At 42.1% G+C, this 21,947-nt stretch overlaps 1 protein-coding gene across 1 annotated transcript in view; it reads right to left on the bottom strand.

Moving 5' to 3' along the window:
* The window catches only part of GLI3 (GLI family zinc finger 3), a 243,747-nt gene that overhangs the window by 26,964 nt on the left and 194,836 nt on the right, over window positions 1-21,947 (bottom strand). The window contains exons 9-10 of the mRNA XM_073332835.1: window positions 20,782-20,898; window positions 19,124-19,264 (exon numbers count right to left, since the gene is read on the bottom strand). Of these exons, the coding sequence (XP_073188936.1) occupies window positions 19,124-19,264; window positions 20,782-20,898 (258 nt within the window). The remainder of the gene's footprint in view (window positions 1-19,123; window positions 19,265-20,781; window positions 20,899-21,947) is intronic.

Here is a 21,947-nt window from a genome sequence, read left to right as displayed (position 1 = left end):
GTGAAGCTGAACAGAATGCTCTGCCACCACCCCGTCCCCCATAGCCTAGTTTGGGGATCTTCTGGATACGAGGCTAAAGTCCATCTATTTGAATGGGCACTGTCCGAGAGCAGAAAGTGGGGCTTTCTGTCTAGTGGGAAGGTGTGATGAGAGTGTTGAAGCTCCATTTGGTTACCACATGACTGGGGGTATGTTGGGAAAAAGTCCGGCTGCTTTGGCATAAAATTTTCCCATTTTCAGACACGACTTAGTCACTTAGAAGGCTAAATTCCTTTGATATGGAATGAGATGTAGGCTCCCAAGGGCCTAAATAGCTTTTGAAAATGGGGTTTAGGCTCCTAAGTCATTTAGGCATTATTGAAAATTTTACCTTTGGTCAATTTTAACAATCTTCTGTTCTTCAGTCTATTAGATGTGTCTCAGGGTGTCCCGAGCATTGGATGGTCTCTCTTTGGTGTGGAGTGCGTATAATAAATAACAGGTAAGTCATCAATTCAGAATGCCTTGAGCATAACCCAAGAATCACTAGACATACTAGTGAAAAGAAAGGGGACCATGTGGAGGTGGTCTCTAAACCCTCTACCAGTGAAGGATGACTCCAGGCTGGCCCAAACAGGCTAGCACTGGGAAGAGCGGTAGGGGCAGGGACTGTTTGCTCTGGGCTTAGGTTGATCCAGTGCCCCAACACCTAGTGCAAGTTATGTGGATGGGCAGAGGCCACTATTCCTGGCTATAACCACCGAAGGAGTCCTGTATCCTAACCCTGGTTGGTGAGCTGGATTTGGGGCAGTCCTCTCAAGTGTGCGTGCACACACAAACACACACACGCTCTAATTACTCCATGAGGGCACCTTGTGTGATGCTGTGCCTGGAGGGTGAAGCAAGGATTCTACATGGATCTACCAGCCAATGCACCTCACAGAGTGGAGCACAGGAGAGCCAGCGCAGTCTTAGGGCTATCACAGGGAAACAGTTCTGTAGTATAAGTGCACGTAGGGAAGGATTTTCCCATATAAGTAGGTTCTACTCCACACACAGAACTCAGTTCTGGCCTCAGTCACACAGGCACAACTCTCATGGAAGCAGGGGCAGAATTGGGACCATAGCATGGTGGGGGAGAAGCTGCGGGGCTGCATTCTCCAATGACTGTATAATTAAACCACACATTGACCAACCAGAATGAGTGAGCTCATCTCAGAATGCTGCCCAGCAAATACATAATTTAGTTGATGTTATGAGTGATTGAATATGGAAAGATACAGTATGACCTTAGGCTCAAATCCGAGATTCACATCTTTTATGATCTTTGTATATTGGGAATAAAATGGTTGTAACGTGCCACCATTGTAGTATTTCCAGGAAACCCAGGTTTTTAACCTACTAAAAAAAAATCCACATACGCAGTATCAGATATGAACAATATTTCAATTTTTTCTTTGCAGTAAGGAACCCACTATAAAGCTTCACATAACCGTTAACAAAAACATACATGAAAAATAGGCATGCCAGCTGCTCCACGCACTTAACACAGCTGCAGATTTTAGTGTAAATTTTTTTAACCGTTTATATGCCATTTCTAGCTTTTTTGGAGAACTCTGCTTAGTGCAGGGGACAGTAAAGTAATAATATACAGTATGTCAACAGAGTATTTCATTTATTTGAAAATACTATGGAAGATGAAAATACCACCCTGGTTTTGTAAAAACATACCATCACCTACTAGGCAGGACAGCTTAATACTTTGGATGTTTTCCTCTCACTACTGCAAGAGAGATGACAAAAATCTGTAGGTCTCCTTCCTGCGGCCATAGCTCATGTGATTTCAATGGAAATCAGACCTACTGTATATATTAAAGGTGAATTAACTACTTTTTTCATATTGTTCCCCTTTAATAAACTCTAGGCATCTTTTCTACTGAAGTCATTTAGACCCTGACCCTACAAGCTGCTCCGTTCAGGAGGACTCTTACGTCAGCACGCAGCCCATTAAAGACTAGCAGATTCTGAACAGAGCTCATGGCCGAGCTGAGGATTAGGCAGCTATTATTGTATCTGTTACTGTACTTTGGTTTCAAACCAAACTAAAAGTAATAATATTTTTCTTAAAACTTCCGCGTTTTCACATTGCAGATCAAGCCAACGCAGCCGAGAAATAAACTCGGAATAGTAAAGATGCAGAAGGGAAAAAGTTTCAGGCATGAAAACCAATAAATTGCGTTACATAAATTGTGCAGCTTTCATAAGAAAAATCTGTTAAAATTACATTGCAGTTCAAGGCAAGGTTCTGAAAAAGAGACCTCAAGCAGGTTCAGAACAACAGGCTCTTTGAGTTAAAATGTGACCATATATTCTAGCAGCTTTATATCATTTTATATTAGCAGAGACAAACTTCTTAATCCCATGAGCCAATTTATAAATCTAAGAAATGCTGTGGTATGATGAAACAAGGCAAAGCTACAGAGTAGTATTTTTAATCAGATTTTGAAGAGTTCCAAGCACCCACACTAGTACAGTGGGTCATCTATCTACATGCAGAGGTTAGCAAAGTATATGCTGCCCTAAGAAAATTTTGCTCTGCTATTGTATTGAAAATCTTATGCACACAGTAGAGGAAAGATAGAGAGCAAGGAAAGCAAGGGACAGTGAAAGCGATCTGCTATTTAGAGTATGTTAAACATGTGTATGTAAACACTGAGCATACATATGGTACTTGCTGAATGATATGTAATTCTTTGAGTCCAGCAGTTCAGGCTTGGACCACATTCTGCAAAGCCATGAATCTTTCCCATTGCTTTTTATAGTTTGTAACAAATCACTGTACTGCTACCACTGATCCTCCTGGAATAAAAGAGAGGGCGCTCCTCAACAGGATTTTCCTGTATAAATTAATCAAAGAACATTTTTCTTTTTAAAGAGAGTTCTGTCATTCAATATGATCCAGGGGGATGAGATGGACGAGGCTTTCTTCCGGCAACTCGCAGAAGCTACTAGATTGCATGCCCTGTCATGGGCGACTTTAATCATCCTGATATCTGCTGGGAGAGCACTACAGCGGTGCACAGACAATCCAGGAAATTTTTGGAAAATGTAGGGGACAATGTCCTGGTGCAAGTGCTGGAGGAGCCAACTAGGGGGGAGCTTTTCTTGACCTGCTGCTCACAAACCGGGAAGAATTAGTAGGGGAAGCAAAAGTGGATGGGAATCTGGGAGGCAGTGACCATGAGTTGGTCAAGTTCAGGATCCTGACACAGGGAAGAAAGGTAAACAGCAGAATACGGACCCTGGACTTCAGGAAAGCAGACTTTGACTCCCTCGGGAACTGATGGGTAGGATCCCCTGGGGGAATAACATGAGGGGGAAAGGAGTCTAGGAGAGCTGGCTGTATTTCAAAGAATCCCTATTGAGGTTACAGGGACAAACCATCCCGATGTGTCGAAAGAATAGTAAATATGGCAGGCGACCAGCTTGGCTTAACAGTGAAATCCTTGCGGATCTTAAACATAAAAAAGAAGCTTACAAGAAGTGGAAGATTGGACAAATGACCAGGGAAGAGTATAAAAATATTGCTCGGGCATGTAGGAATGAAATCAAGAGGGCCAAATCGCACCTGGAGCTGCAGCTAGCAAGAGATGTTAAGAGTAACAAGAAGGGTTTCTTCAGGTATGTTGGCAACAAGAAGAAAGCCAAGGAAAGTGTGGGCCCCTTACTGAATGAGGGAGGCAACCTAGTGACAGAGGATGTGGAAAAAGCTAATGTACTCAATGCTTTTTTTGCCTCTGTTTTCACTAACAAGGTCAGCTCCCAGACTGCTGCGCTGGGCATCACAAAATGGGGAAGAGATGGCCAGCCCTCTGTGGAGAAAGAAGTGGTTAGGGACTATTTAGAAAAGCTGGACGTGCACAAGTCCATGGGGCCGGATGCATTGCATCTGAGAGTGCTAAAGGAGTTGGCGGCTGTGATTGCAGAGCCATTGGCCATTATCTTTGAAAACTCATGGTGATCGGGGGAAGTCCTGGACGACTGGAAAAAGGCTAATGTAGTGCCCATCTTTAAAAAAGGGAAGAAAAAGGATCCTGGGAACTACAGGCCAGTCAGCCTCACCTCAGTCCCTGGAAAAATCATGGAGCAGGTCCTCAAGAAATCAATCCTGAAGCACTTACACGAGAGGAAAGTGATCAGGAACAGTCAGCATGGATTCACCAAAGGAAGGTCATGCCTGACTAATCTAATCACCTTCTATGATGAGATTACTGGTTCTGTGGATGAAGGGAAAGCAGTGGATGTATTGTTTCTTGTCTTTAGGAAAGCTTTTGACACGATCTCCCACAGTATTCTTGTCAGCAAGTTAAAGAAGTATGGGCTGGATGAATGCACTATAAGGTGGGTAGAAAGTTAGCTAGATTGTCGGGTTCAATGGGTAGTGATCAATGGCTCCATGTCTAGTTGGCAGCCGGTATCTGGCTGAGTGCCCCAAGGATCGGTCCTGGGGCCGGTTTTGTTCAATATCTTCATAAATGATCTGGAGGATGGTGTGGTTTGCACTCTCAGCAAATTTGCGGATGATACTAAACTAGGAGGAGTGGTAGATACAGTGGCAAGTAGGGATAGGATACAGAGGGACCTAGATAAATTGGAGGATTGGGCCAAAAGAAATCTGATGAGGTTCAACAAGGATAAGTGCAGGGACCTGCACTTAGGACGGAAGAATCCAATGCACCGCTACAGACTAGGGACCGAATGGCTAGGCAGCAGTTCTGCGGAAAAGGACCTAGGGGTGACAGTGGACGAGAAGCTGGATATGAGTCAACAGTGTGCCCTTGTTGCCAAGAAGGCCAATGGCATTTTGGGATGTATAAGTAGGGGCATAGCCAGCAGAACGAGGAATGTAATCGTTCCCCTCTATTCGACACTGGTGAGGCCTCATCTGGAGTACTGTGTCCAGATTTGGGCCCCACACTACAAGAAGGATGTGGAAAAATTGGAAAGAGTCCAGCGGAGGGCAACAAAAATGATTAGAGGTCTGGAACAATCCCAGTTCCCTCAGCCTCTTCTCATAAGTCATGTGTTCCAGTCCCCTAATCATTTTTGTTGCCCTCCACTGGATTCTCTCCAATTTTTCCACATCCTTCTTGTAGTGTGGGTCCCAAAACTGGACACATATGCAGCAATATCTCTTCTACAGACCCCATCAAGCATTACGCTTGGACCTGGGCTTCTTCGGCTAGCTATCTATTCAGACTTAATCTCTCAAGCGCTTGTAAGGTTTCTCTTTTGAGCTTGTCATAGAATATGGGTCAGGGCTACAAAAGGTTATAATCCTTATAAGATCGGTATCCACTGACTTGTGGCTATAGGTACATCTCCGACCCGGCACCAGCCATTCCTCCCAACCAACGTCCCCGCCAGCTCTACAGTCAGCCCTCAGCACCCTCTCACCATCCCTGGTGCACCCCCAAGCCACGGCCCAACCTTCCACGTTTTCTTTCCATGACTCAAACTGCAAAACGCTCTGCGGGCATGTTACCTGACTTGTTCACTATGCATGAAGAACCACGAGGGGAACGCTGAAGCACTCTGAATACAGTGTTATTAATATGTCGATGAGACTCAGATACAATGCAACCCTGGCTTCATTGAACTTAATCAGAGTTTTGCCATTGACTTCAATAGGGCCAGGATTTCACCTGATAGGTCTCCTTTCCAGGAAATTTGGACAGAGGTGTTTTCCTGGCTTCCCGATGTATAGCAGAAACAGGGACTGAGATGAAGGCTAACTGGCTCAGGATCAATCCAGATGGTCTGGGTGTGATATTTGTTAGGAGTGGGAAGCATTTTGAGGAATTGATGGGGACTGCATCTGCCATGAGAGCATTTGTCTTCAGTTTGTCAAGGTGGCGTTCAATCTTGGGGTCTTGCTGGTCTCACCTTTCCTCCCAGACTCCCAGACATAAGCAGAGACCACTAATTCTTCGTTTCATCTGTTGCTGGCGAGAAGATTGCATTCCTTCTTCTCAGATACAGACTACAACGTAATCCTTGCCTTGCCAGCTCAAAGCCCGATTACTGCAACATACTCAGCCTAAGGCTACAAAGGCTACTCATAAGTGTCAGGTAGCACAGAACACAATTGCCAGCCGTATATAGGAGAGAACTGAAGAGCATATATTTCTGTTAATTCACTTCCAGGTGAAGTTACTATTATATAAAACCCTAGCTAATGTAGGTCTGGTTTATCTCAATGATCATCCCTTTCCCTATGCCCTGTTGTGGCCACTGGAATTTGACAGGAATGTGCTAGCCTAGGAAGAAATCCACAGGCGCCAATGGAAGGGCATTCTTGGTGACCAGCCTGTGGCTTTGTAATGCTTCCTCATCCAAAAGCCATCAGAGCCGGAGCCTGGTGCCTTTGGTATGTGATTTGTTCAGGCTTTTTACTGACTCTTAAGGGTTGGACTCCCCTTGGCAACTAATTTCCTAGCTGGTAATCTCCTGGCTCTGATCCATTCAGAGAAAGTGGTTCTATTGTACAGAGGTATGGGTAAGTGTGCAAGGCATATGCTCCCTGTTAGAAAAAAAATGTAGTATTCTCTTAATTTGAACCAGAGTGGTCATACTTAAAAACTTGCTAATCGTCCTAGGTAATTAAATAAACTCAGAATTTGCAGTACTCCTTAAACTGAGCATACAGAAGTATAAGGAATAGTACAAATACTGAGGTACTGTTATCCAGTTATGGCAAAATCGGAATGTTTTAAAGTGCAAAAATCATTGGCAAATGGTGCATCAATACTAGCTATAGAAATGCAGTAAGAGAATTAGTAGTAATAATGTTAATGATGATGATTTTAACATTCGTTTGCTGCATTTAATTTCTCTGATTTAAGAAAAAATAAGATGAGAGAAAAAGACAAAGCCTTAACTGAAGCAACCCTAACTCAGGAATCCTAAACTCAGGAAGCCTGTCAACTAAGGCAACATAGAAGACTATGTCTTAAATCACCCACTGTCCCCCATGCTCCAAGATGTAAAGGAGGGTGCAGACTTTATTCGACTTCACTGCTGTCTGCATTGCCCTATTCCTATCCAACCCTGCTATGGGATCTTATTCCCTTCCGGGCTTGGGTGAACTTCAGCCACGTACGGTAATTAATGTAAGTGACAACTGCATAATAGAATCACATGGAATAATGAGCATTTAGAGGCCTGATATTTGTGGCGCCTGATTCTGTTGTCATTGAAACGTATGTCAAAAAACTCACTAAATTCAGTGGAAGTTGGATCAGGCCCATAGCTGGAGAAAAGCACTGTTGGAGGTAAGCTGCTAACGGAAAGGAATGGCTGGAACTAGCTGAGCTGTTTAACCTCCTCCTTCCACCTGAAAATTTAGTATGTTCCCACCTGCCACCGTGCTGCTGCTGTTCGTTTAGTGCTTTCTTGACACATGTAGGAGAGGATAAGCCTAATGAGTGGGAGCGTCAGCACACAATAAATTACTGCAAGGGAAAACTTGATGCATGGCTTGGGATGTGAAAGAGGAATGTCCACCACTGTTTGTGATTATGGATCACTTCACAATATAATAGCAATTTTTACTTAATCAATAATTTCCATGCTGAACAGACAGCCCTGTTACAGAGAATCGACAAGCAAGTACTGATAGCGACAAGCCGCGTTATTAATCTTTACCCTGCCAGCTTATCAGCCAAACTACTGTAAAAAGCACCACCAAGATGGATTTAAAAGCAGGTTTTCTTTCTTTCTCTTGTTTTGTGTTCCTCATCCTTTCCCCTCCCCCCCTTGCAGATACAAAATGTTACATATACTTTATATACTAAGTTTATTTGAGAAACCTGGGGCTTGAATTACACCAAAAGGCAATTCATATTAAGCAATTTCACAAATCAGTGGGACCTAGACCAGCACTCAGTGTTAGCCATTATAGGCTAATAAATCATACTCTCTCTTTGAGATGTCAATCGCCAAAGTGCTTTGTAAAAATGTTGGCATCTGTAATTCAGCAAAGTCTTTTCATCTTGAAATAAGATGCTCCAGACTGATAACAAGAATAATCCTCTCTTGATCAAAAAAAAAAATCTGCATTTTACCAATTAAAGCTGCTGCCAGAAGCCAAACGGAGCAGCATTGAGACTCCACTGAAGTTTATCTCTGCTAAACACAAGGAGGAATACAGTTAGAGCTTTGTTTCATTTTCAGCTTGACTACTTTATCTCACTCTAAGAACTGCAGCATCTCAACCCAGTGATACATGTAAGAATGGTATTTGCAGACCTCATACCTACAGTACAAGCCACCAAACCTACCCACTCCTGACAAAAACACCACCCATTCATTTTATAGATTAGATACCCAGCACTTTGAGGAAAGTCACACGAGCATAAAAGCTTCAGAGCAAAACCACTGAATGTATTCAATCAGGTAAAAGGATCCGCTGCTTGTTTCTATTAAGAAGTTACACAAACAAAAGATTCTGCAAAAAAGATAGAATAAAGGGAATAGAGCAACTGAAACTTTAGCGTCAAATTCTTAGAACTGTCTAAAATGCATCAGCTAAATGTAACTGCATACCCACAAGCCTACACTGACACATGCAAAACTGCCATTTCTATGCATGATCAAGCATTTCCACATGTAATAACCTGGTCCGCATAGATTCCCAGGAGCAATCACTGCACACGCAAACCTTTCAGGCACAGTTTGGGTGGCCAATGTGGAAAATGGGGCCCTCATATCAAAGATTTTGAATCTAGCTTTTCTTGTGTGCACTGTAGAGCAAATCCAGCCTTCTACCCTGTAGGCAGCCATGTGGGAGGCAAAGCACAGTAGAAACACTGCATTTCTTCTGGAGGATGTGGGGTGCCAGACAGTGAAGAACTTGCACTTGGCAGAACCAAGCTCTACAGCAATTTTCTGCACAGGAGTGAATTTCAACAAGAGTAAATCTGCTGGCCTGGGTCCCCTATGGGCCTGGGTCCCCAGCAAGTTGGGCCTACTTTTCTCTTTCCAACACTCTGGACTAGCAGATACAATCAGTTATGCACCAGCTATGATACATGAGTGCTGAATAGTCCATTGCTCTGTCCCATGCCTTTTCCACACATTTGTCTGAACACTGTTTATTCAGGCAGGATATTCAGGATTTGGGCCTCAACCGCTATTTCACACATGGAATAAATGTTGGAAATCACCTGACTCATGTAACTAAAACAAGAAAGAAGTTGCCAGTGTGATTGCACAGCTACCCAAACCAGCCACCGGACATGCAAAATAATATTCGTTGCCACAAGACTCCCCCTGTACGTCTTTGCACTCAAAAAGCACAGCCAATCCCCTTGCTTGTTATCATACCTGGTCCTTCCCATCTGTGTGCCCACTTGTGCTAGTTAAACTGCGTCTTGCAGCTCATCTTTCCTTTCAGTTTAACTGGCTCCAGCAGTGCAAACGAAAAGCAGTAGTAGGTTAACAACAAGGTTTACTGATGCTGAAAGAGAAGTGCTAATTATAGAGCAATTAGAATTGAAATGATTACATGGCCTCTCTCTAAATCCCCTTTTAATTCCTCGCAGATTAGGGTGGTTTGTTTATTTGCAACCCTCTCTCTATTTAAAAAATAAAAGCAACCAGAACAACCTAACCTTCCGTTTCCTCGCTGGTTCACTGAAGGCCATACTCTGCATCGGGATACCAGCTTATACACACTATGTAATAGACCACTTAGGGAACCTGAATCAAAACCCACTGGCATGACTCCACTGGGCTTTGGATCAGGCCTCCAGCGAGCAAGGAAATGTAGCTAATACGGCAGGGCTTACTCTAAACACAGCCCTGGGTTGCAAAAGGTATGACCATCCAATACACGGGCAGCCCGCAGACCACAGAAAAGAGACATTTTGAAGGTGGGCGGGGGATGTACCAGGCCCTCAAGGCTACTGACTTTGCATGCTGCACGTGGAAACCAGCTGTGTAGCAGCCATTAAGGGAGTCTGGAGTTACTTAGCCTTGAAACCAAGAGCACTTACACAGTTACTTTTGATAGGGGTCAGAGGTCTGGGATGTAATTTACTAGTATATTTTTCAACCAAACATTCTACTATATGCCTAAACAGAGAACGTGTGTCAGAGAGAGAGAGAGCACAAGTGTGTTGGGCAGAGATGTGCCTTTTTACTCTCTAGAAAGCATGTTGGTGCTCTAAACAACAACTCCACACACGGACACTCTAGCTGTGCAGTTGGCAGCCTGTGCCATATGCAAGAAGGGTGGGGGGATAATTTCCCCATAATCTTTTTTTTTTTTTAAATAAACTCGGGGCGGGGGAGGAGGGGAATTCAAAATCTAAGAACTCAAAATTCACCGAAGACCCTCTTGCATGTGCCTCCTCTTACTATCATCCTAGCTCTGAGGACAGCTACAAAACACACAGAGGAGGTGTTGAAAAACCTTTCCATCGCTCTCTCTTACCTCTAAAAAGCTCTGCCCCTCCCCAAGCCCATCATTAAGTCCAGGATCTGGATTTCACTCAGGTCACCCTACTGTGAGAAAGATTAATTGTCCACATTTTGAAAATGAGCAGAGTCCGGACCCAATAAGGGAAAAATAACTTTGCTAGTTATAGATAAAATGCTCCACCTAGAAAATAACAATTAAAATAATGGTCAAATCTATTCTTCAGTCATTTCAACTGAAAGGAAACGTATGTGAGCTATTCAGGGCAAGGGCTGTCATGTTTTTACACTGCCAAGCACAATGAATTTCTGACCTAGTGGAGGCTGCTAGGTGATACTGCAATATAACTGAATAAAATAACAGCAAAACACACTGAAAACAGTCCTTTCAAATAAAAATACATTAAATACACGTGTGTCATGAGGCTCCTTTAGATCATTAAGCCCCTCAATTCCTGGGGCCATGCCTTTACATACAGTACCGCACGCATGGTCAGCGCTGAAGAAAAGAAAGAAAGAATACAGCAGATGACTAACCACATTTGAGAAGGGCTGTATTTGTAACTGCCTATTTAAAATAAGATGCCAATGCACAGCTAAATTGTTGCCAGTGGAACCCTGCCATCCTGGTCCATGCAGGTCTGTTTGTTCCGTTGGCCATAAGATTTTCAAGGACCTTTTCTTGAATGTGCACACAGGTGCATCTCACATGCTCAGTCACAGCCTGACCCTGCAACCTCTTATCCATGCCAGTAACCTGCCCATAGTCTCAGCATGGGGAATGGAGTCCTTTCCATGCCCTGGAACACTGTAGGTAGCTAAGGGAAGCTCTGTCCAATCCCTGCCCACCACAGCCATTCCGAAAGGGAACAGAAGCAGCACCAGGAGGCAGTGCAGAAGCAGAATGGCCAAGATTTTCAAAAGTGACTAGTAATTTCCAGTGCCTCAATTTTTGGGTTCCCAACTTGCATCACCCTAAAGGGGGCTGATATTCAGTGGCTGAGTGCTTAGCAGTGTCTGAAAAATCAGGCCTTATTTAAGGTGCTTCAGAACGGGTATCATAGATTGTGACACCCAAAATCACTAGTTATTCCTGAAAAGCTTGGCCTAGATGTCCTGGTGGGTAGCCCTGATCTGGGAGCATGGGCTGGCTTTGGGGGCTGAACCCTCTGCTTCTTTTGTGAGAGTGAGGTGCAACCCTCTGCCTCCAAGGAAGAATCTGGAGGAAAGTCAATGAAGGAAATGCCACATGTTGGTTTTTCTGAATGGCTCCAATACCTGGCAAGTCCTATTGGGTACAGGCCATGCTGCAGATCCTAGATTGGTCTTTGTAAATATCAAGGGCCAGACTGTGGCTGACTCTTGTGTATATGCCAAGAGGTGTGCATAAAGTACAAGTAGCCTTCCCACTGCCTACACAGAAGTAGGTGCAATAGCAGGTTTGCATTCAGTGGAGCATATCTGGCAACCTAGCCCTATAAATGCATAGGAAGGATTCAGAAAATTAAAATGCAAAATGTATGCTGTCAGTCTGAGTTTAGGGCTTTCTTGATCTTGTATAATCAAACACAAGAACCATAAGAGGATTTTACTGCTGTACGATTAAGCGGAAAACACTAACCAAAATAGGTCTATAGTTCTTCAAGTATAACTATTTGTGTTTTCAAATAAAAGAATAATTATCATCAAGGCTACACAGAAAGCAGGGGAGGGATGAGAAACAGTGTTGCATTTTTCTGATTGCCATTGTGTTAATATTTAAACAATAACTTCATTCGTTTCCTTTAAGGATAATTTTCTTTAACAATTTTTTATCTTTAATGTCTAACCCCTTCGTAATATTTTGTTCTTTCTAGTCTCACGGATTTCTTGGGGCTGGGGTGGGGTGGGAGGAAGGCAAACTGCAATAAAAAGCAGATTTAAAAAAATATACAGTATCTTATTAGCTTCTGGGCGTTAGAGAACATTTATCAAATATTTAAAACAAACTTGAGCTCAGCTAAGCCCAATTATAATATCTCGCTGGGCAGAGAAATTAATTAAACAGCTGCATGATAAAGACCCCAGCAGCAAACTGAAGTGCTAAAATAAATAAGATATTTTTTGAAGGATGTACAGAAGGAAGTATGTAACACACATGTGCAAACAGTAATGGAAGTAAGCAAGCTTTTCAGGAGTTCAATGTACCTGGCAGGCGAATATAGCCCAGGCCCTAATACTATTCTCCAACTTTGTGATTTGCTAATGTGAAACACATGCACCCCTTTTGCACCAAGTTCAAATAACCCTGGAATTCCAGCAGTGTAGCTCAGCGACTGAACCAGAACAAGGGCAGAACTTGTCAGGATTTAAGAGCTTTCAGCAAAACCCTTCAATTGCAACCGGCACCCTATTCCATAGAAGGATATCAATTATAGATAGTGACTTGCTTTAGCAGGGCAGTCGGTACTGTCAGACACGAGATAGACAACCATGAAGAATCATGAATCTTTCTATTAACTGTTGGGGGGAGGGGGGAAGGATGGACAGGTGCTATAAATAAAGCACAGCATCTGAATGGTTTAACACCTTGCCTCTTGGTGTATGTATTGGGAAAATTTGACCATGCTGAGTTCTAAGTGGCACACACCACTTGAAAATATGAAATTGTTATAGTGAAATTACTGAAATTGTTACAGTGTCAAATCCTCTGGGGTGGGTCCATAACACCTCTTTTGTGTATATTTTTATTTATTTATGCAGAGCAAGTAAAGTTCTGTTTATAAATTCAATAAGAAAACACCATCTCTTGGGGTCCACTCCTGCTTTTGTTGAGTACCGACAATTCATACTAATGGCAGAGGAAATTAGGATACACAAGCAGTGCAGGAAAAATAGTATCAAATAGTGATTAGTATGCCTAAGATTTAGATTTAATTGTCCTGTAATATATATGCTGTGTGTACATATACACACATACATAGTCTGTGTGTATGTTATATAATCTATATCAGGGATGAGCAAACTTTTTGGCCCAAGGGTCAGTTCGGGATTGTGAAACTGTATGGAGGGCTGGTAGGGAAGGCTGTGACTCCCCAAACAGCCTGGGCCCTGCCCCCTAACCGCCCCCTCCCACTTCCCGCTCCCTGACTGCCCCTCTCAGAACCCCTGACCCATCCAACCCCCCCTGCTCCTTGTCCCCTGACCGCCCCCTCCCGGGACCCCCTGCCCCTAACCACCCCCCCAGGACCCCACCCACTATCCAACCCCTCCCGCTCCCTGTCTCCTGACCACCCCCTCTCCGAACCTCCACCCCATCCAACCGCTCCCTGTTCCCTGTCTGCCCCTCTGGGAGCTCCTGCCCCTTATCCAACCCCACCCCAGCCCCCGACCCCTTACCTTGCCGCTCAGAGCGGCAGGACAGGCTTATTGGAAAGCTTGGGAGGTGGGTGGGCGCAAGCCACGTTGCCTGTGCGGCGGCATTACTGCGGGGGAGGGAGAACAGTGGGGGAGGGGCCAGGGGCTAGCCTCCCCGACCAGGAGCTCAGGGGTCGGGCAGCATGGTCCCGCAGGCCGGATGTGACCCATGGGCTGTAGTTTGCCCACCTCTGATCTATATGGTAGCAGAGCACCAGCTCTGCCATAGTTAAAGTTGAGAAGTTTCCTGTTAAAATCTCTGTAGACGTAGTACGTGCGCCTATGTGCCCACGCACGCACATGTACACACACATGACTTGATTCTCCTGTTATTACACCAGCGAAAATCACGAGCAAATTCACTGAAGTCAACAGAGCTATTTCAGTGAGAGAGTAGAATCAGGAGATACACACACAGATAAATACAAATAAATATCTTCCTCCCACACAAGTAGTGATGATATCTATGTGATAAATTGCATTTAGCCTGCCCTTCACACAACTTCACCTGCACTCTGCCCACTAATCCCACTGCACTGGAATTCATTTGAACATAGCAAACCTCTCAGCAGCTTAAAACAAAACAAATCTGCTAGAGAAAGATCTCTGTCTTTTACTTAAATATGGCGTTTCCTCAAAAACTACAGTGGTCTCATGCAGAGTAGCCAATATTCAGTCCTGCCCCAGTGGCACGTTTACAGTTCCAATTTAAAAATGTTAAAGCTCTCTCCTTTCTGTAAAATATGTGAAATTTATGGAGCACATGGTAGAATGGTGTGACACAGAGGTTTTATTTGCAAAAAGAAAAGGAGTACTAGTGGCACCTTAGAGACTAACCAATTTATTTGTACTTGTTTGTGAAGACTTGCATAACTCACTCATGCATGAGTCACACAGCTATTACAAACTCATGCCAATAAAAGGACATTCTTTGTAGAGGTCTGAACAGTGTCTAATACAATGGAATCCCAATCCTGATTGGACCTCCAGCTGCTACCTCAAGATAAATATTAAATAAGAATTAATATACTCACACTACACAACTACGTATTCTATCTTACCCTAATTTGCATGGACACACACTGCACACAATGTCAGAACCTCAGAGGGGGAACATCTGCATTTGACCAGCAGTCTTTAATAAAAGCAATATAATATTAAAGACATAGGAGGAGATTTTCAAAGGTCCAAATTAGGGCTGTCAAGCGATTAAAAAATTAATCACGATTAATCACACTGTTAAACAACAGTAGAATACCATTAATTTTAAATATTTTTTTATGTTTATTACTTTTTCAAATATATTAATTTCAGTTACAACACAGAATACAAAGTGTACAGTGCTCACTTTATATTTATTTTTGATTACAAATATTTGCATTGTAAAAAAACAAAAAAATTATTTTTCAATTCACCTCATACAAGTACTGTAGTGCAATTTCTTTATCATGAAAGTTGAACTTACAGATGTAGAATTATGTACAAAAAAACCTGCATTCAAAAATAAAACAATGTAAAACTTTAGAGCCTACAAGTCCACTCAGTCCTACTTCTTAGTCAGCCAATCACTCAGACAATCAAGGTTGGTTACAATTTGCAGGAGATAATCCTGCCCGCTTCTTGTTTACAATGTCACCTAAAAATGAGAACAGGCATTCGCATGGCACTGTTGTAACTGCCGTTGCAAGATATTTATGTGCCAGATGCGCTAAAGATTCATATGTCCCTTCATGCTTCAACCACCATTACAGAGGACATGCTTCCATGCTGATGATGGGTTCTGCTCAATAACTATCCAAAGGAGTGCGGACCGACGCATGGTCATTTTCATCATCTGAGTCAGATGCTACCAGCAGAAGTTTGATTTTCTTTTTTGGTGGTTCGGGTTCTGTAGTTTCTGCATCAGAGTGTTGCTCTTTTAAGACTTCTGAAAGCATGCTCCACACCTCGTCCCTCTCAGATTTTGGAAGGCACTTCACATTTTTAAACCTCGGGTCAAGTGCTATAGCTATTTTTAGAAATCTCACATCGGTACCTTATTTGCGTTTTGTCAAATCCGCTGTGAAAGTGTTCTTAAAACAAACATGTGCTGGGTCATCATCCGAGACTGCTAGAACATGAATTATATGGCAGAATGCGGGTAAAACAGAGCAGGAGACATACAGTTCTCCCCCCAAGGAGTACAGTCACAAATTTAACTGATGCATTATTTTTTTAACGAGCATCATCAGCATTGAAGCATGTCCTCTGGAATGGTGGCCGAAGTATGAAGGGGCATACGAATGTTTAGCGTATCTGGCATGTAAATACCTTGCAACACTGGCTACAAAAGTGCCATGCAAATGCCTGTTCTCACTTTCAGGTGACATTGTAAATAAGAAGCAGGCAGCAGTATCTCCCGTCAATGTAAACAAACTTCTTTGTCTTAGCAATTGGCAGAATAAGAAGTAGGACTGAATGGACTTGTAGGCTCTAAAGTTTTAGACTTTGTTTTTGAAAGCAGTTATGTAACCAAAAAAAATCTGCATTTGTAAGTTACACTTTCACGATAAAGAGATTGCACTTCAGTACTTGTATGAGATGAACTGAAAAATACTATTTCTTTTGTTTATCATTTTTACAGCGCATATATTTGTAATAAAAAATAATAATATAAAGTGAGCACTGTGCACTTTGTATTCTGTGTTGTAACTGAAACCAATATTGAAAATGTAGAAAAACATCCACAAATATTTAATAAATTTCAATTGGTATTCTATTGTTAAATGTGTGATTAATCATCGTTAATTTTTTTAATTGCGATTAATTTTTTTGAGTTAATCATGTGAGGTAACTGCGGTTAATTGACAGCCCTAGTCCAAATGCTAATTAGGGACCTAACTCCTTCCGTGGGAATTAAGCACATAAATGCAATTTGCACCTTTGAAAATCTCCTCCTGTCATTAATATACTGTTTTTATTAAATGCTGTTGGCCAAATTCCCAGTTGTAAGTATTTATTATATCTGTTACAGAAGTGCTTAGAACCCGCAGAGATCTAGGTTCCATTGTGCTACGTGCTGTCTGTACACATAGTAGGAGCCAGTTTCTATTCCAAAGAGCTCACAATCTAAGAGAGACAAAAGGAGGCTCACAGAGGTGAAGGGCCAGATTTTCTAAAGTATTAGGCGCCTAAAAACCTTTGAAAATCTGATAGCAGATCAATGGCAGAGTCAGGAATAGGCTCCCAGGTCAGTGCTCTATCCACTGGATCATGCTGACTCTTGTAGTTTGATTTGTACTACTTTGAAGTGGCAGTTATCATTATTATTTACTATTATTGCTCTTATTATTTCATTTGTGTTGAGAGGCCCCAATCAGAATTGGGGTCTTGTTGTACTAAGCATGTCCAAACACATATGAAGACACAGTCCCTGCCACAGAGAACTTTTTTCTTTGTAATGCTGTGAGGTCCCATATTAATCGCTTTCAAATATAAGAAACATTCTATTTCCATGTAATTCTTGCTGCTGTCTCTTACCAATGTAATGGGTCCCTCTGCAAATCAGGTCAGTAACAATCTCCACTTTTAAAATCTCACATTGCAGTGCCATTTAATACTATAATATGTTAGCTATATAACATGCACAGCAGAGTTCAATTAGATTGTATGTCTACAATTTCAACTTTCCTCTTTTTTCACTACCAAAGGCATTTTTAGTCTGCCTTTCTCTTTTAGTTCTAACATTTTGGTGGAAATGATTCATCATCAACACTGGATCATTTCTGAATATTCAGAAATATTTTCCAAGCATCCTAATACTTCAATCTTGCAATCATTAGCATATATCAGGAATATATGCTTCCCGCAGCCCCCATTGGCTGGAACGGAGAACCGTGGCCAGTGGGAGCTGCGATCGGCCGAACCTGTGGACACTGCAGGAAAACAAACCGACCCGTCCCGAAGGATTGGGGCCTAATTTTCTAAATTCAAAGTCTTTGTGGCTTCTGTTGAAATAGTTCTTTATTAAAAAAAAATATTACCCCTCTGCTCAAAAATAATTCACATGGTCTCCAAAAAAAAAAAATCCCATTACGCTTGTGTAAAAATGTGAAAATATAATGTCACTGAAATAAATTTACTTTTGAACTACTTGGCATATTCTAATCTGTGAGACAGCAATAATTTCTGCATCACAAATTTGTTACTGTTAAATATGTCTTGACGGGAAATTGCTAATGCAGCCTTAGTCCCACTGGGCAATATCGTTAGCCAGTGTAGATGGGCACCAGCGGACGGTCTGACCTATAATGCTCTAGAATGTATAAAAAAACATGAAAAAATGTACATTTATCAACAGGTTTATTTTAATACTATAGGCCCGATAAAGGAATGAATTATGCATTATATACAGCCCTGTGTATGGTGTTTTTTCACAAAACATTGAGGTTTTGATGCTCTGTTGTCTTCAACTGATAACACTGGTATGCATCTCTATCCCCAGTCAGGGCACAGGAGATCATTTTTTAAAAGTTCATCATTAAAATAGTTCTACTATTTGGCTATTTGATTATTTAACAGAGGTACAGTCAATAGAGTTGCCATGGGCTAGCAATAGGGGAAGAGTGTGTTTGCTAAGAGATATTCTTATATTTGATGGTGCAATATTTCGCCAAGTGTACTACACAGTTGTAAACAATGCAAAAAAAAAATGTTAGTGGGAGGTGTGTGTGTGACTAACCTTTGACCTGGAATGAAAAAGGCTACAAGATTTGCCTTAATTCAAGGGACTGCAGTAACCCAGTTTATACATATCCAGCCAAGTAATCCATCTCAGTGCACATACTACAGTAAATTGATACATAAAATAAACTGTAAATCCTTAGGGGGAGGGAAGAATTTCCCCTTCTCCTCTTTCTATTGTTATAATCCCTTTAGGAAAAAAAATCAAACTTGGGTAAAGGTTAATAATAATTCATGTCCAGCTTACTATTACTCAATAACTATCAAAGTCTCTAACTCAAAATAGTGTTTGCTGGCTTACAGGATCAGAGCCATTACACTCTCTATTGAAGACTTTATTGAATTTTACACTAAGCTTTAGCTGACTGAACAGGTCAAGCACTCTGGCTCACAGTTTTCTTTATTCTCAGAAACTCATAAACCCTTCTCCAGTTTGCAACGCTGTTAGCTAAGAAACTTGACTCAGCACAGGGTCAGAGAACCTGACCCCCATGAAAAAGGTCACATAGTTTTAAAACCCAGTTCCTGAATACCATTAACTTACATGCACTAGCTGTTCCTGCGTGTCAAACTCTCGTGAACAGCCTTCCCAATGGCAGTTCGTCTCATAGACCACTTCGGGCTCCTGCTTGCTTTCATCTTTGTCCCCTTCCTCCTTTACAAGGGTCATTCCTTCTGGCTGTTCCTGGGGGAAAAATAACAAAACACAATCCAGGTGTGAAGAGAGGTGAGAAGAAACTCTGATAAAGAGGGGGAAGAAAGATGAATTACTTCAATATTAAAGGAAAGGTACAGTAAGAAAAGCCCAATTTAGATTAATTTATTCTTGATTCAGCTCATTACCCACATACATGTAAAACACAGAAGCCCTGAGTGGGCCTTGTAAACCAAACAGTGGAGATGGGCTATTTCTCTAAGAGCTGGTTCCCTCTTTTAACAATATATTTTCCAGAAATATCCAGTGCAGATCATTTCTGCAGGAACCTCCTCACGTGGTGCCTTATTACACAAACTGATAGAAGAGGAAAACAGAAAAGGCAGATCATGTCCCGAATTATTCAAACCTGATGGCATTCGATATCAATGAGAGGTGGAAGAGGGTTAGGGGAAGAAGGGAGGTGAAGGGTCAAAACGTCTTAATAAAAATAACTGGAAGTCACAATGAAATAAATTAAAATAAAATCATAAAGGGCCTGTTTCTAATACTTGGATTAATTTAATGGGTTGTCCCAATTGTTTCAGTGAGATTATGACTGAGTGAAATATTATTCAGTATGAGTAAGGGTATCAAAATTGGGAACAAATACTATGGCTGCACTTGCAAGCAAGATCATCAATCTAAAATGTACTTCAATTCTGAATCCCGTAATAGGCTCGGAATGTGAAACTTCTTCCAAAATTAGACTGATAATTTTCAGGATACTTGATGGATGCATTTGGTTTTTTCCCAGAACGTGTGTATGTGTGTGGTTGTATAGGTTCAGTTCCTAGCAGAGCCCCATTCTGCCCAGCTTGCTATTTGCTCAGGCTAAGAGTCAGATGTTAGGAGTCTTTCTGAACATTTGTTTCAGATTATGAAGACATGCTATTTTCTACTTCAGACCCCCAAGTAGGATTTAGATGGACTTTGGTTTTGGTTTTATGGATTCAGTGAAAAGACTGAGGACCTGATTCTAATCTCACCAACCTTGGTGTAAATCAGAAGTAACTCTATCAAAGTCAGAGAGTTATGCTGGTGAAAAAGCATAGCAAATGAGATCAGAATCATATGCTGAAGCCCTGAATCTGCAAAACACTGAAGCACATGCAAAGCCCAGTTGAAGTCAATGAGATTTAAGCATGTGCGTAACTTTAAGCATGTGCTTAAATACTCTGCTGAAGCAGGGCCTAAGTGCTTCAGTTTCACCTTTTATCACCAAATACACCACAGCAAACAGAGGATTGAAAACTCCTCTAAAGACATACACAGATGCAAGTCTCTCCCCACCCCCTCCCCCAGCAAAAATATAAAACAAACCAGGTCATAACTGTTCACATTTGATTCTATAATCATCCCTTGGTATTATGGACTGATGCAGTGTGTGTGTGCATCCATGTATGCTAGGCCAAGGGCCACAAAGCCTTAAAACGTGCTACAGATAAGATGTGCCTTCTGTCTGGCAGTGAGATGAAAGTCTGATTAATGAAACCTGCATGCTGTACCTGCATGTTTCCTGCACCTGGACTGGGGAGGTCCTCATCTGGTTTTATCTTGGAACGCTTGTTGTGCATTGGATCCCCGGTGCTGCTCACTGCAGATTCACTTGTGGGTTTATTCTGCTGCAGATATTGTTCCCCCAAAAGACAAAATTAGAGTGTGATAAATACACAGAGCTCCAAACGGAAATATGCAGCATCGGCTAAACAACTTTATTTGGAGATGCTACATTGTTAATTATATAGGCTATTGCCATTATACTGTATTCAATTACATAGCATTAACTTGCAGAATAGCTGCATCATTCGAACGTGTAATGGAGAGGGGGAAAAATATAAGTGAATACACTCTGTGTAATTCATTATTATAAACCATTGTTGCTTTTGTCAGGATGGGGAAAGGTAATAAGGAGTCAATATTCCACGCAATTAGGACTTCAAAAGGTGATTACCATTTTGAAATGTGAGATCACTGTGCATTAGCTGCAATCAACATGAGAAGAAGGAAAGTTTACTTACAAGAAGGGCTATATATTTTATTTTACATCTGTAGATAGAATCTCAGCATTTTTCTGAGACTTATAGTGGTGGAATTAGGAGAAGATCTGAGAGCCAATACAAAACCATAGGCCAAAAAATCTTGGGAGAAACTCCTGGCTCCACTGTAGTCAATAGCAAAACTTCCACTGATATTTCTGGGGCCAGCATTTCACCTCTTGTATCTCAGGCTGTTCTCAAGGCTGGCCTTAGAGAAAATGGCCCCTGGCTCACACTGCATTTCTCCCATTGCCACAAGCTCCCTTCCGCAGCCTCATATCCCAGGCCCTCCCCACGCCTTGTCTCTTGACCACGGCACCTCCCTAACCACAATGTCCTGGGAAGTGGCTCATGTTGCCCACCCGTAAGGCCGGCCTTGGCTGTTCTGAATGCTAGCACCTGCAAGTGGATTTGCTGGGTGCATCTCTGAACCTGCCTGAAGCCCCATTAAAATCAATGGGGGCTCTGCAGGGATTTGTCCAGATCCAGTTGCAGGAATTAGCTCCAAGTTTTGCAGCAGCCAGTACAACAAGGAACCAATCTTAGGCCATGCTAAAAACAAATAATGATTAACAACGACAACATAAACCATAATGAATCCAAAATATCAACCTGATTCACTACTGCACTACTCC

Source organism: Lepidochelys kempii, chromosome 2, assembly GCF_965140265.1.
Source record: "Lepidochelys kempii isolate rLepKem1 chromosome 2, rLepKem1.hap2, whole genome shotgun sequence".
NCBI classification, from domain to species: domain Eukaryota; kingdom Metazoa; phylum Chordata; order Testudines; family Cheloniidae; genus Lepidochelys; species Lepidochelys kempii.
The sequence above is the reverse complement of the archived record's forward strand: the minus strand, read 5'-3'. Positions and strand labels throughout refer to the sequence as shown.